Source organism: Diceros bicornis, chromosome X (genome assembly GCF_020826845.1).
Source record: "Diceros bicornis minor isolate mBicDic1 chromosome X, mDicBic1.mat.cur, whole genome shotgun sequence".
Taxonomy (NCBI): Eukaryota; Metazoa; Chordata; class Mammalia; order Perissodactyla; family Rhinocerotidae; genus Diceros; species Diceros bicornis.
Genome location: NC_080781.1, coordinates 39,287,754 through 39,303,617, shown reverse-complemented (window position 1 = coordinate 39,303,617; position 15,864 = coordinate 39,287,754). Strand labels below are relative to the sequence as shown.

The 15,864-nt window shown below is 44.6% G+C and overlaps 1 protein-coding gene across 1 annotated transcript in view; it reads left to right on the top strand.

Annotated features, from left to right (window-relative positions):
* The first annotated feature begins 411 nt into the window (after nucleotides 1-411).
* The window catches only part of DIPK2B (divergent protein kinase domain 2B), a 41,884-nt gene continuing 26,431 nt past the window's right edge, over nucleotides 412-15,864 (top strand). Inside the window, exons 1-2 of the mRNA XM_058535705.1 lie at nucleotides 412-908; nucleotides 8,331-8,595. Of these exons, the coding sequence (XP_058391688.1) occupies nucleotides 676-908; nucleotides 8,331-8,595 (498 nt within the window). The 5' untranslated portion in view covers nucleotides 412-675. The remainder of the gene's footprint in view (nucleotides 909-8,330; nucleotides 8,596-15,864) is intronic.

The window sequence follows — 15,864 nt, the reverse complement described above, 5'->3', positions numbered from 1 at the left end:
CTAACTTAAGTTTTTCTATTCCCTACGCAGCAAAAAGGCTTTGCCTTTCAAACCAGTGTTAAATGTGCCGCTTGATGGCCAGCAAGCTGACCTCTACTTATTTCACAGCCAAATATGGTCAAAGTGGGGGAGGTATGGCTGGCTAAAGGGCAAGCCAAAATATCCACTGCAGAGGGGAGAAAAATTGGTGTGTGCGTGTGTGTGTGTGTGTTTATGTGATCCATAGGGACAGATACACCCAGAATTAAAACAGTGGAGGGTGGAGGCCTTCAGGATCCTTTGAAACTCCCAGGTGGAACCCAGGTCGGACATACATCCTGCAGGGACCTTTCCTGCCCAACCAGGAAATCCTGTGTTTGTCGAAAGGACTGCACAGAGAAGCCCTGACCATTGTCCTTCCCGAAATCTGCCAGTCAGCCCCTCCCCAGCCTGTGGCAGCCGCCCCAGGCAAAGGAAGAATAACTCTGGAAACGGTGTTATCAGCATCCTCCACGGACTTCCTCACCTCCTCTCCAGCCTCGTTAGCCCCAAGCTCCTTAGCATCCTCAAACAGAAACCTCGAAGGCTGGGATGGGGTCAGCGCCCTGAAGCCAGCCCCCTCTCTTTTGCCAAGACCTGCCTCTGTGCAGCCCTGAGAGGGCAGCCGAAGGCTGCAGCTGGAGTCCTGAGCCCGAGATGGAGCCCTGGCTGGGGTCTGAGGCTGCCGCCCTCTGCCCAGGCTGGCCGGCCCTCTTGCTGTGGGTCTCAGCCCTGAGCTGTTCTGTCTCCTCGCCGGCTTCTCCCTCTCCTTCTCTGGTGCCCCGAGTCAGAACCAGCTACAATTTTGGAAGGACTTTCCTCGGTCTTGATAAATGCAATGCCTGCATCGGGACATCTATTTGCAAGAAGTTCTTTAAAGAAGAAATAAGGTCAGAATCTCAATCAGATAACTTGCAGGGGCAAAATTCTGTTCCCTTCATGTGAAGATATGTGCAGGAGTTTGTTGAAAATGACTCAGTATGTAATTTAAGGGTGGGAGCTGAAGCAAAGCCACTTAATCATAGTGGTGATGGGTTGAAGTTGAGGGAGGGAGGAGGGTAAGATGTGAAGCCAAATTCCAGCCCTAAATGCTAAATCCAAAGTTTCCTTTTGAAGAGGGAGCTTAAAGTTTTCTTTTCTATGAATGGAGTAGCCTGGGATTGCTGAGTTTACCAAGTTCATTTCTCATAGGGGGAGGGAAATAAAATGTATAGAAAGCCTACTCTGTGACAGACATTTTAAAGCTAGTTTTATTTATGCCTTACAACCATCTTGGTAGTTAGTGTTTTGCACCCGTTATTCAGATAGTGAACTGAGACATAGCAAGATTAAGTGACTTGCCCAAGGTCATCACCTAATAAGTGGCAGATCTGGGATTCAAACCAGGGCAGTTTGTTTCAAGGTTTCTGAACCAGTTTTCTGTTGTAAGATGTTGCCTTGATCAGAGGAAAACCCAAGTTAATAAATTGCAATACACATGGTTCTCATCAAAGAATGCTATCACACAGTCAATGAGCCTTGACTACGGCCAAGACTCAGAAGATGCTATAGTGACATTGCTATAAAACTCTGGTCATTGCCCTCCAGGGGCTCAGGAGGAGGGAGCCATGTTACAAATAACAATAACAAGGCCTGGTCTGATGCAGGTCAGAAGTGGAGTGTAAAGGACCTCCAGGAGCTCCAGGGAGGGGATATTAATTCCAGATGGGGACTAGGGAAGGGCTTCTCCAGGGGAAGGTATTCTGAGCAAGGCCTTAAAGGATGAGCTGAAATTTGGTGGGAGTGGAAGGGCTTAAGGTGGAATGACCAGCTTAAGCAAAGGCCCAGAAGTGTGGGAAGAGGTGAGAAGCACTTAGTGGTTGGAGCATGGGGTGTATGCGGAGGCGTGGCAGAAGGAGGAGGTTGGAAGGGTCAGGTGGGGGACAGGGCGCCTTGGATGCCATGCCAAGGAATTGGGACCTTAACCTCCAGGCCAGTGGTTCCCAGCCTTTTCAATACCAAAATCCTGTGTAATAGGCCTCTTCTCCTCTGCCTTCCCCCAAGGACCTACCTCAGGCTTATAAGATTTGGTGACCGAACAAAAGGCATTAATTTACAATAATTTTATTTCCAATCTGTATTAACCAAAGGTATATTGGATTATGCAACTAAGTTACTAAATGGAAGTAACAAATAAAAAATATCAATCAAAAATGTTGAACTTCTTTTGCAAGATGGTAGATATTGTATGGAGTTGATGTGGACTTTCTCTATTAGGCCTTTTTTAAGGCATTTTGAATATTGAAAAGTTGAAAGACCCCCAATTGGGGAAGCTCTATTGCAGGCAATGGTTGAGGGTGTTAAGTGGGATAGGGACAAGATGAGGCCTGTGCTTTGGCAAGATCTTATGGAAAGCAGTGTGCAGGATGGACTGGTGACGCTGGCAGGGGCTGCCAGACCAGTTCTCCTAGTCCAGGAGAAAGGTCACAAGGAACAAAGCAGGGCAGGAAGGATGCGAGTTGGTTCAGCTAGAGAGTCGTTTTGTTGACCAACTCGATGTGCGAGGAAGTAAAGATGGAGATGTTGAAAGTGAACTCAAGATTTCCCACCTAAGAACTGGAATGGAGAGGACCAAGAACACAGGTGAAGTGGGGCTGATGCCCTGGAGAAAGGAGGCAGTGAGAATATGGACATAAGATAGGAGGGAGGAAAATTAAGGGATTCAACTGAAGAAGAGCTCCCGGTTCACATCCTTCTCCAGATAAGTAAATAAGAGTTTATGAATCTTACAACTGACTCTTCAAGTAGCAATAAACGAAGTTTTTCTCACCGGCCAGGTATTGGCCAAATTCAGGAAGCATTTCCCCAAATAGGTTTGTGTTCCAGCAGAGTTCAGGATATTACTTCACCCTCAGAATTCATTTTCCATGTGTGCCTGAAAGGGAAGTGTGCAGTGGCAAGCAGGAAAACACCAGGCGGGGCACGTTGCGGTTTAGAGCTCTTCATGTTGGAATGCACATTCCTCAGCACAAAGAAGCAGAGAGAGGCAGTGAGTGAGTCTGGGGACATGGACCTTTTCTCTACATTGTAAATAACTTTTTCCTTATTTTAAAAGTAATTTTCTGTTTATTTTAGAATTTTCAGGAAATTTTTCAGGAAATTTTTAAATATTGATTTAAAAAAGCACAAAATAAAAATCATGTATAATTCCTCCACCAAGAGATCACCCCTTAGTTAACATTTTAGTGTATATCCTTGCCACCTTTTTTCTAAGGATGGATTAAAAATTTTTTCAAGAAAAATGCGATCATACTGTGTATACTCTTTTATTCTTTTTTTGATGAGGAAGATTGGCCCTGAGCTAACATCTGTGCCAATCTTCCTCTACTTTGTATGTGGGATGCCGCCACAGCGTGGCTTGATGAGCAGTGTGTAGGTCCATGCCTGGGATCTGAACCCTCAAACCCAAGGTCGCCGAAGTGGAGCACACGAATTTAACCACTATGCCACCAGGCCGGCCCCCCATGTATACACTTTTGTAAACTTTTATTTAACAATGCATCAGGAATGCCTTTCCACATTACTAACTATTCTACACAATTTGATTTTTAATGGCTTCATGGTATTCGATTGCATCAATCAACCACAATTTATTAAACTAATCGTCTATCTTGAGACATTTAGGGGTTTTTTCACTTTTCAGTATTATAAACAGTGCTATGTTGAACATCTCTGTTTCTAGAGTTTTGTGCACAGCAGTGATTAATTCCTATGACAAACTCCTAAAAGTAGAATTTCTGTGTCAAAAAATGTAGCAAATTTTTAGGATTTTGAGATATATATATATATATCCAAATGGAAACTTCTACCTATAGAGCTCACTTCTTGCACACTCACAAATATTAATATTACTACTATTTTTACTTTGTATTTTTTCTGAGTTGAGCCCTTTTTTCAGGCTTATTGGCCATTTGTATTTCTTCTTTGCTAAATTATCTATAAGTTCACATCCTTTCCCTCTCTTTTCAATGGTATGTTTATTCATCCTGTTCTTGTTCATCTCTAAACATTTCTCTACTTTTAAAAATAATTATGATGATACCTTAGGATAAAGCCCATCCAAAACTCTCAGACATTTGGCTGAAATGCTATAGCCAGGCTAGCATGGCCTGGTCTTCACTAAGGACTAGACAAGGCTTGTTGTTCAGCAACAAATGAAGGGTGAGCTTCCCAGGCCAGCTGGGTAGGCTGAAGACGCAAGATTGATAGATGGTAGTCACCTTTCCTTCTTTTCCATATCTTTTCTTTGGTGATAAGGCTAATGATGAATCCGAGGCTTCCTATATTCAACCATTGACCTTTGAACATTTGAATGTTTCCAGTACCAATTTTCCCATGCATTCCATGTTGAGTTTCAAATTCTGAAGGAAAAGTTAAGGGAAGCTAGAAAAATGAGTAAATCTGGTTGACATATTCTTCTCACTGAAAATATACCTATGTGTGAAATCCTAAGTGATCACACCAACTGGCAAGATCTACCAGGATCTGACTGATCAGTATTTGTGTACATGCAGGTAACAGGTTGGGGTGGAGGGTTGGGGAGGTGTACTTAGTGACAGTATTTCTGATCAGAATCACTCCTAGGGATTCCTGGGCTCTTACCAGGATGGATACCTTACCTTGCCTTCCTTACTGTACCTACTTGGCCTTAAATCCCCAGCCCCCACTCCCAAAGTCTTAAAGAATGTTTAAATACTTCTAACTGAGTGGTGGAGAGCTCATAGTAAAATAATTAAATCATTAGGCTTGATTTTGCCTTCCCTTCTCCCTTGCCCTTGTCTGCCTCTTCCCCTCAAAAGATGATAGTAATTGTTGCTTTAACTCATTTCCTCAAATGAACTCAGAGGTCTTGGGAGCTGCATGGCCCCAGAGCTTATGGCAAAAGCATCCATCTACACATTCAGTCATCCATACATGCACCCATCTATCCATCTACCCGTTCATCCGGGCATCCCCCCATGCATTCTTCCACCCAACCATCACTCTGGGAATCCCATCTACCCAGCCCTCCATGTATCCCTCTACTCACTTATCCATCTATACATTCAAATACCCATCCATCCATCCATCCATCCAACTAAAATGTATTGGGCACTAACTTGGTGCCAAGCACTCTGCTAGGCACTGAGTTACAAAGTTGAAGGAAGCCCAATCCTGCCCCTGAAGAAGTTTACTTTCTATTGAGAAGACAGAGACATGAACCAATGATTAAAGCAAGTATGAGGACTATTAAAATATAGGACATGTGTGTCCTGGGAGAGTGTCATGGGAGCATATGGAAGGGAACCTATCTCAACTGGGGGATGAGGGAGTGAGAATCAGAAGAGATGGTACCTACGTGGGTTTTAAAGAGGTGGGTAGGGATTATCCGGGCAAGAAAGAGGAAGAAAGTATCTCAGACAAAGAGATTAGCACATGACAAGGTGAGTAGAGGCCAGAGGCCCAAAACAATGTGGCTTATCCAAAGATGGTCAGTGGTTTGGTGAAGTCAAAGCAAGCTTGTAAGGGGAGCAGCAGGAGATGGGCCTAGAAAGAGCATTGTGAACTGCTCTAAGGAGTAGGAACTGTGTCCTGAGAGCTTTGGGAAGACGCTGGATGTTTTAAGGGTTCTGTACAGAGCTGAGGGATGGAGAAGAGGGAAGAGAGGCAAGACATATTTAGGAAGGCATGTCGGCAGACCTAGTGTTTGACTGGATGCAAGCGTGAGAAGTTTACAAGAGAAGAGGGCATTTTATTCTCATTCTAACACTGTTGCTCTCCCCCACACCTCCACTCTGCTCTCCATGTTGAGGGGCTTGAGGGGATTGGACCACACGACCTTTATGCTTCCTTCCAGCTCTGGGAAACTATGATCCTGCTTGTCCATCTTTCAGCCCAATAAGAAACTAGGCCAGCCTCAATTCAAACACGCCCACGATCTCAGTTCAGAAGGAAGATTAGAACTCTGCCTCTGTTTTGTGGTTTTCCAAATTCCAGGATATTAACATTTTAGTGAATAAAAAGCAGGGCCATTTTCTCATTGATTCTTCTATTCAAAAAAGTAGGTAATCAAAGTTGTAAGAATACACATTTTTTCCCATTCAACGCTCTAAATTGATTACCATTTTGAACAGGGGGGAAGTGTTGCCTGTACACCTGTTTATTTGTCCTCAATTGGTCCTTAGCGGACGCCTTGAGCCACTGCTGAACGTGCACCAGGCATTCATTACAGGTCACCTACCAAGTCAGTGCTATCCTCTCAGCAGAGCCTCCTCAGGAGGTGGGAACAGAAAAAAAAGACAATGAGCTTGTCCCACAGGGCAAGAAGTCCCTCCCCATGCCACTCTCACCAACTGGGAGACAAGGGCCCCTAAGATCTGACCCCTCTGCCACTAATTGTCTGTGATTCTTTAGACAAGTCACCTTCGATTTTCTCATCCTTAAAATATGATGGGGAAGGGGACAGGGGCAAAATCATCCTTAAGGACCCTGCTGGCTAAAACCCCTAATAATGTCTCCAATCTGTTCCCAAGAGCAAATTCATAAAATGGATGATAGAGGACTAAGCAGAATGCCACTTCCTCCAATTCCTGGCTGTGTGACTTTGGGCAAATTACTTAACTTCTCTGTGCCTCAGTCTCCTCATCTGTATGGTAATAATAGCACCCACCTCATAGGTTTGTTGAAAGGTTTAACTGAAATAATACACATAAAGTATTTAGCAAAGCCACTGGCACGCTTAAGTGTTTCACAAATGTGTGTTGCTCTTATTGTTATCTAAGAGAGCCACCTAGTTTTAAATCCTTAGTCACAGGCCCTGGTGAGGGTGAACCCTCATGAGCAAGAGCAGCTACAGGAAATAGACAGACAGGCCTGCCTCTGGGCGCTGGCCCTTCCTTATCCTCCCAGAAGGGAGGGTCATTTCCCATGGTCGTCCTAAAAATTCCAGTAAAATTGACTCGTTGTTGGTTTACAGTGTTTTTTGTCTTTTTAAATAGATGTGGGGCAATGTTCTTGAACAGAATTCTTTGTGCCTACTTCCATTGCAATTTGAATGGTCCTGCATTGCAGAAGGCGCTTATTGACACTTTCTGCTAGAGCACCTTCTTTGAAAAGCTTGCAGTCTCTTAGGGTAAAGCTGTGTCATAAGGGAGAAAACAAAACAGTCTAGATTTGGGGGCTAATCAAACTGCTAATTATTCCAAAACTCATTATCATGAGTTTGCCCAGTAAAGCCCAATAATAAGAATCTTCACATTCTTATTTAAATTAAAAATATAACATATCTTATAATCCTAATTTTCATTTGCGGTATGACCCGCAATTATTAATAATAATGAAGGTAAACGTTACCTTAGTAATTTTTCATATATAAATCGGAAGAAGATTTAACATTCTTCCCTAATGGAAATGTCTGCACACAGCTGGAGGAATGACTGGAGAAAAGGGCCAAGTGGGGCCTGGGAAATCAGCAGGTGGTAATAGGCCGGCGCCTCTCCCCTGGACCGAGAAGACTATTGTGTGGAATTACACACCTCCTGGATCCCAGATAGCTTTGAATTTGGTGACCCTTTAGCAGCCCTGTTCCCTGAGACTTGGTTGGTACTGATAACTTAAATCTTTGGACTGAAAGCAACATTGATGGGGCTGCTTGGGGTTGGATATGGAGAGGCAGTGGTCTCCCCAGTGCAGGCTCAGAAGCCTCTTCAAGAACTATGATTCCAAAACCCAGCCGTTGGTAAGATGGTGGGCAGTTTCTGGAACCAGTGCAGGGAAGGGGAAAGATGATGGGTTTTGCTGATGGACAGCCCTGGGTTTGCACCCCTGCTTGGTAACGTATTGTCTGACTTTGGGCAAGGTGCTTAAGCTCTATAAGCCTTAGTTTCTACATCTGTAAAGTGGGGATGGGGTATTAGGAGAATCAAAGGTACCAGCATGTGCAAAGCTGCTGTCTTTACATGGAGTAGAAGTTCAGAAAGCCATGGACAGTCCTTCTGTGCCAGTTGTGTGAAGAGGATAAAGTTTGTGTTTGGCATGCACTTCCCTCATCTTTTCTGAAAACCCATATAAACTTCCCTAAGTTTGAGAAAACACAAACAATCATTTCACAAAAAGTGTTCGGAGTGCCCCAGTCTAAAGAGGAGAAATAGATCAGACCAGATGTTGTCCCCTGTCTCCCTGTCCCCGGGCTCTACTGGCTCTGGCTCTGGCTCTGGCTGTGTGGCTAGTCCCTGCTTAGGCCCTGCTCCATCTCTCCAGCTCCCAGGCAGACCCTAAAAGGGCTATTCTTCCAGGTTTGACAACTGGCTGGCCTCCCACCTCGGACTGCCTTCCGACTACTTGCCTTCTTACTCTGCAAATTACACGGATGATTCCAAAACCTGGCGCCCTGTGGAGATCTCAAGGCTGGTCAGCAAACAGCAAAACGAGATCTCGGACAGGACAATCTGTGCCTCTGCAGCAGCCCCAAAGACCTGCAGCATCGAGCGTGTCCTGCGGAAAACAAGGAGATTTCAGAAATGGCTGCAGGCCAAGCGCCTCACGCCGGACCTGGTGCAGGTGAGTGTGCTAGCCATGGGGGGCGAGGGGGGGCATCCATTCCCATCTCATATCTCTGTATGGGGAAAAGGATCTGTGGTCTGTCTAAAGTGGGACAAAACAATGTCATGAAACAGAGTGGCTTGTGACAAGACAGGAACTAAACAAGGTTTAGTTATAGGGACCCATCCCATTGTCATCCTCCATTCTGACTGATGTAACCCTCAGCAACTGTTTGGGAAACAGCTCCTAGCTGCCACCTCTGGTCTGAAGATCTGACAGGATGACCCTCACCAGCCCTCCCCCCTGACAGGCATTAACTCACCTACAATCTTCTCAGGGGGCCTTTGCCAACCCCCAGACTGCACCCTCTCTTGGAATCTCCCATATACATCCTTTTTCACAATCCAGAGAGCCCATTTGAAAATCAGCTTCCTCATCAATCTCCCACCGTAAAGAAGAGCCAAACCTCAGTCATTACAAAAGCAGACTCTGATAACACAGCTCCCTCTTCCCACCTGAGAGCTCCTACCCACTCCCACGAGTAGGCTTCCCTCAGAATGACAGCATATTGCCAGTGCATCGGTCCCCTCCTGCACCACTGTCTCCAGTGTCATCATTCTTCATACAAACCAGCACAGCCATGTACCTTCATACACATCCCACTGGGCCCCTTGGGACAGAAGATGCCACCTCAGAGGATTGAGGAGCTACTCACCTTCAGCAGAGATGGGAAAGATGGGGCTCACCCCAACCTCCCTGCCATGATGAGGCTGGAGGACTTAAACTGGCCCACTCAGGCGGATGCAGAGGCTGCTTCTCACACTCTCTGGGCCACTAGCCCCTTCACATGGACACCTAAGGCTGCCCAGGTGACTTCTGAGTACTTCCCTTGGCCTCTTCAAGACGAGGGGTGTGGAGCAAAGAAGAACGACTGGTCCCTGGATATCTCATCCATGTGACAAGACCATCTGGCTTTGCTCTTAGGTTGTGTGGACACTGCTTTGAAATCAGGAGGAGTAGAGTTGCTGGTAACATGGCCATCATCTGACATTGAGCTTTCCAATGTTATCCTTTTACACTCTGCACTCCATAAATCTCACTGGCATGGAGTGGAGAGAGAATGAACCAGAGGAAGTCAAGCTGTTCCCAGGCCAGCTAGGTGCTGGCAGGATCCAACATAAGGATCTTGGAGTTGGTGCAGGAGACAAGAAGTAAAGGTCCAGGTGGCAAGAGCCCCAAGGGGGCTACTCTACACTGGGCAGAACTAGAGGACAGGTACCAAAGCCCACACCATGGTCCACACCCTAGGTGTAATCCCTCTGCACCTGTGCCTGCAGACAGACCCTCCATGCACTGGCCTGGGTACCCACCATCTGTCATTCGCAGGCTGGCCACATCTAGTACTGAGGCACTGGAAGGACTAATATGAGACCTCCTTTACTTTGCCTCCAATATGTGTTCAGGAACAGATAGAAATCCTCAGGAAGAGCAAAACAAGATACACAAGGAATTGTTTCAGAACCTCTTGAAAATCCCATCACCTCTTCCTGCCCCCATCACTGTCAGGTCCACACTGAAGGGCACAGTTCCTCCAAGGCACTGGCTCTAGACTACCTCCACCTGGGACCTGGACAGCATACCAAAGGACAGAACTTTCTGGTGCACAAGATACACGTGAGATCCCACAGAAAGTAGCTAGACTGGCCTTAGGCTTTGAACTAAAGAAAACTTCCTCTTTCCCTCACCTTCTAGACACTTTCATAGTAACAATACCGTGAAGATTATCCCAGGGGCCCTGGCAAGTCCAAAGCAACCTGCCAGGTACATCTAATGTCACCTACTTTGATGAGTATAGACATTGAGATATAGGCAAAAGATCTCTGGGGCCTGGAAACTGGTTGGGTCCTAGCTCTGCCACTAAAAGCTGTGGCAGAACGAGAAGGGGCAGAGACCCAGGAAGAGCAGAGAGCTTGCAGTTCCTGTTTATCCGTTCAACAAGTTTCCACACTGTGCTACACCCTGGAGACACAAAGATGAATCAGACACAAGCTCCACCTCCAGGATCATGTGTCCCAGTAGTGAGGACACACAAGAACATCCAAGACAAAGCAATGTAGTGGATGTTATGAAGACACTCTGTACAAGGATAGACTATTGACTTGGGTCTCTCACTCACCAACCACTTGACCTTGCATTTAAGCCCAGGACATCCCCCCTCTGCGCTGACATTCCTTCTCCAAAAATGGGTTGGGAGGAGGGCTTCTGGATAATCTCAAAGACCCTCCCAGTCTGACATTCTTTGACTTGATATGACTCTGCTTCACTTATTTAACAAATTCTGATTGAATACCTACTGTCACAAAGCCCTATTCTCGGTGCCTTGATTTCCTGTTTCTCAAAAGGCAGCAAATAGTGCCTGCTCTACCTGATTCACTCATCCTAATGACCTTATAGATACTTTCGAAAAAGTCCACTGTCATAGAAATGCGTGGCAGCATTGTTGTAATAAGAGGGTCCTTTTCTTCGGTTTGTTGTGATAAAACTTGCTCTACCAATCTTGTCATCTTGCATTAATGCGCAGCTGAACAAGCTTTCTTTCTGCCAAAAATGCCTCCATTAACAACACCCTGTTAAGACACAGCCAAAGCCATAACCATTTTCACTTTGCCTTGGCCCTCTCCTAACCCATCTTTTCATCCCCACCAGAGATTTTTCCTTTCCTTATAAAAAACAGGAAAATATCAACAGCCTTTTTATAAATTCTGGACAAACCCATTCTTCTTCCATCCACCAAGCTCAAGGTCGTTGCTATCCCATTTTGGCACCCTCTCCTCCCTCTCCTGTTCTCCTTTCCAGAGACCCTTTGCCCCTAGGATTCACCAGCATGCCCAAGGTGCTCTGCACATTTTCCCTTCCATGCCTCATCCAAGCAGCACTCAAACTCCTGCTCTTTTCTTCTTAGCAAAACTGACCTATCAGACAGTTTCAAATAGGTCCATCATCACCAAATTGGGGGGCGGGGAACCACCTACTCACCTAAGAGAGTCGACAACAGATGTTTAAACAAAAATTTGTATGTGAATTTCATAGCAGCACTATTCATAATAGTCAAAAGGTAAAAAATACCCAAATGTTCATCAACTGATGAATGAATAAACAAAATATGTTATATCCATACTATGGAATACTATCCAACCCTAAAAAGAAATGAAGTACTGACACATGCTACAACACGAATGAACCTTGAAAACAAACAAAGAGAAAGAAGCCAGACACAAAAGGACAAACATTGTATGATTCCATTTATAGGAAACATCCAGAATAGGCAAATCTAAAGGGACAAAAATCAGATTAGTGGTTGCCAGGGGCTGAAGGGAAGGGAGAATTAGGAGTGACTGCTTCACAGATAGAGAGTTTCTTTTTGGAGTGATGAAAAAATTCTGGAATTAGTGGGGCTGGCCCTGTGGCATAGTGGTTAAGTGCGCACGCTCCGCTGCTGGCGGCCCGGGTTCGGATCCTGGGCGTGCACCGAGTCACCACTTGTCAAGCCATACTGTGGGGGTGTCCCATATAAAGTGGAAGAAGATGAGCACAGATGTTAGCACAGGGCCAGTCTTCCTCAGCAAAAAGAGGAGGATTAGCATGGATGTTAGCTCAGGGCTGATCTTCCTCGGGAAAAAAAAAAATTCTGGAATTAGTACTGATGGTTGCACAACCTTGTGAATGTACTAAAAGCCACTGAATTGTACACCTTAAAATGGTGAATTTTATGTTATGTGTATTTTAGCTCAATTAAAAAATAAAAGAAGAAGAACCCCATAAAAAACTTCTCTAGTCCTGTGACTCATTCCCTTAGAGCCCTGAGAGGTAATGGACAGCTAATCTAATAATTTAACTCATGCCACGATGTTAACAGCTAACAGCATTTCACTGTTAGCCCTCCAAGAAACCATTTGCGTGTAAAGTCAATATTGTAATACTTCTGCTATCACATCCCATGACTATCTCAGACCTTCCCAGTAGATCTCTGCATTCTTCACCACATGAAACCCGGACGTGGCCCCAGAATCCTTCTCAATAGTGTTCCAAGCAAGCAGCCTCTGCCATGATCTCAGCTGGAATATGAGGTGAAATCTATTTCTGAGCGATCATTTGTCCCAGATTTGGCCAAACAGCTCTGTCCTATTTTTCTGATAACCTGTCAGATATGATCCCTAATTTCTAGTTTGAAAATAATGATATTTCTCTATTTATATGGGAGTTTCAGGAGCCAACTGGAGCGATATTATAGGATGTACAGTACCAAGACTTGTCTCATCCTTCAACTCATACCAATGGCCCAATGCCAACTCAGCCCACCAGTTGCGCTGTGTGACTTAATGGGTTTTCCCTGATTTCCTCAAGAGCCACTTCCCAACAGCGATCTAGGCCAGAGCCCTCAAGTGTGCATATTTGAGTGTGTGTGTGCTGGTGTGTGTTTGGTGGAGGCAAAAGGGGCCACAAGGAATTCACAGGTTTGTTCAGAGAACTGGTAAGGCAGAGAAGAGAGGAGAAACAATCAAAGAAATCAAAGAAAATTGAAGGCAAGAGGGATCTGACTGGTGCAAGGATCTCAGAACCTTGACTGTCAGTCCTGCTGATGAATAAATAAACTCTACTTGGATGAAAAGCCCTGGTAATCACCGTCAGAGGCTGAGCCAGGAAGTCCGTGGCTCCCCTCCTGCAGGGCCAAGTGCAGCTTTGTATTAAGGACGCTCTTTTGAGCCTCAGGCAACAGACTGCAGCAAGGGGCTGCCAAGGAGGCAGGACAGGACCAGGAATCAGCAAGAGGGTGAAACAATGCCATGTGTGTATCTGCGTGTCTTTGTCTGTGTCTGTGTCTGTGTCTGTGTCTGTGTCTGTGTCTGTGTCTGTGTCTGTGTGTGGGGGGGGCACTTATCCTAATCAAACCGTGACTTTTCTCCTCTAAAAGCTGCATTGCTCTGATGGGAATATCCCACAGCTTAAATTACTAGCCCACGAATAGAACCACAGCCAAGAACACCACCCAGAGTTTATCGTGATGTGTTTGTTCGCAAAACGACAAAGAAGGCTTCCTCTGCTATTATGCCAAGCACAAAGAGGCAACCACCCTCAGCAGCACGTGGCTAATCAGAGGAAAACATATTCTCCGTCGTGTCCTCCTCCCAGCCTCTCAGCTACCAGCCACTTCTGACATTGTTCTAAACACGGACCCTGTTTCTTCCTCGAGTGGAAACGAACTCCATAACCGTGGAGCCTTTTCTCCCACTAGATGGCAGTATAGAGTGTTCAGGGAGCTTTGTTTAACCTAGGATGGCTGGCAACTTTACTTCCTCGGTCTCAATTATTTTTTTAAATTAGTGGAATAAGGAAAAGAAACAAATTTACGAAAATGCATGTTAACCATTTAATCAGAATATGGGTTTAGAGGTAACTACTAAACAAAATAAAATTTACTTTTGCTTAAACTTAATTCAAAAATATAGAAGAGGTATTTACAGGACATATGCTAGGCCCTAGAAGGGTATAAAGTTGTCAAGCCAAGGTCCCTGCATTCTGGGAGATTACACCCCACTGGGGGAGACAGGCCATATTTGACTCATTCTTGTAGACAGGTTATGATAAAGTGTTTGAATGAAGATGGAAATTTTATATTGGAGTCACAGCTAGTTTTCAGACTATAAATATTTTAATCCCTCACAGGCTACCAGGTCAAGGACCTTTCCAAAACATTGCATTCATTTTTTAAAAAATACCATGGCTATACTGATGCTGAAAAAGAAAAACAGCTGATTGGTGGCTGTACCATTTTCACACTCATCTAACATTGGAGTCGAAGATGAAATAACTATTAGTGGAAAAGGAAATTTGAGCAATTAAAAGTGTCACGCCAGTCCCATGGAGGACAATATTCCCAGGACATCAGCACACACTTTCTGGCTGAATGGTCTTCAGAAAGCAGAGCCCCTTCAGAGGTACATTGTGACCATGAGATCATGAGAACTTGCACCTCGTAACCCGTGGGAAGTAGTCATGGTGCTTCGTTTGTTGCCCATAGGAGTTTCAGGAGCCAAATGGAAAGAGATTATGGCGTGGATGCGAGCCCCCCACAGTCCACTTTCTCCTTCCAATTATGGAATTGGTCAGAGTTGAAACAACTAAGACTTTGAATCATGGGATTTGTTTAGGGTTAAAACCACTGAGATTTCATCACCTCAGCATTTGCAGCAAAGGGGTTATGTGGAATGGGACAGAGACTAACCTATTAATTTCCAGGCCTCCATTGTATCACAGGCTCATAGAAAAGGGACTAATAGATCACGCAGCCTGCCTGCTAAAATGACTCCTAAATTATTCTCTATGGATCTCATGAGTGAAAAGGAGACATTGAAAGGTTCCCCTGCCGTGACACAGACAAGTTGAGAAAGAAAAAGGAGGCAAGAGAAGACTTTGAGAAGGTAGACATGACATGAGTCACCAGTGGTTCCTTCCCAATGAGTCTCAAATGCAGAATAGAGGCAGCTCCCGGCCAAAGCACAACTGAAGCCTGGACAGTCCCAACACGGACCATCCAAAGCAGCCTTCACCTTCGTGGGGCTCTCAGCTTCCCCTGAACGTAGATGTTAGCCAACCAACCCCTTTCTTAAAGAAATCAAGACATGCTTTGTTCTTGCTATGATTTCTTCCTTTGTTATCTCACTATCCTTTTCTGATGTACTCTGGCACAAATGCTTCTCCTGTAGTGTGACTTGGCTCAGAGGCCTGGGGATTGGCTGTGCCTCTACATATGTCCACATAATATGAAGTAAACAGAGGTTAAACTATATAGTATATAATATGTATCTATAAAGATATTCACTTGAAAAAAATCAATGATAGAACTAATTGATATATTGGCTATATTCTAAAAGCTGCTTATTAGGCCACAAAACTCTCAATACATTTTAAAACATAGAAATACCAAAGACCATTTTCTCTAATTAGAAGGCAATAATATCAGACATTAACAATAATAAAAAGAGAAAAACAAAAACCTCCCAAACCTGGAATTTAAAAACCTTATATTTGAGCTGTAGAACAAATAACTGAAGCTGTAATCATATCAGGAAAATAACAATGATGAAAACTCTATATATCCCCAATCTATGATTTAACATTTGCCAAATCACTGCTCAGAGGAAAATTGGAAATCAATCCGGTGTTGTGTTAGGCAGCTGTCGATACAAGTTTGGTCATTAATGTGGAGGAATAATACAAAAAGATATA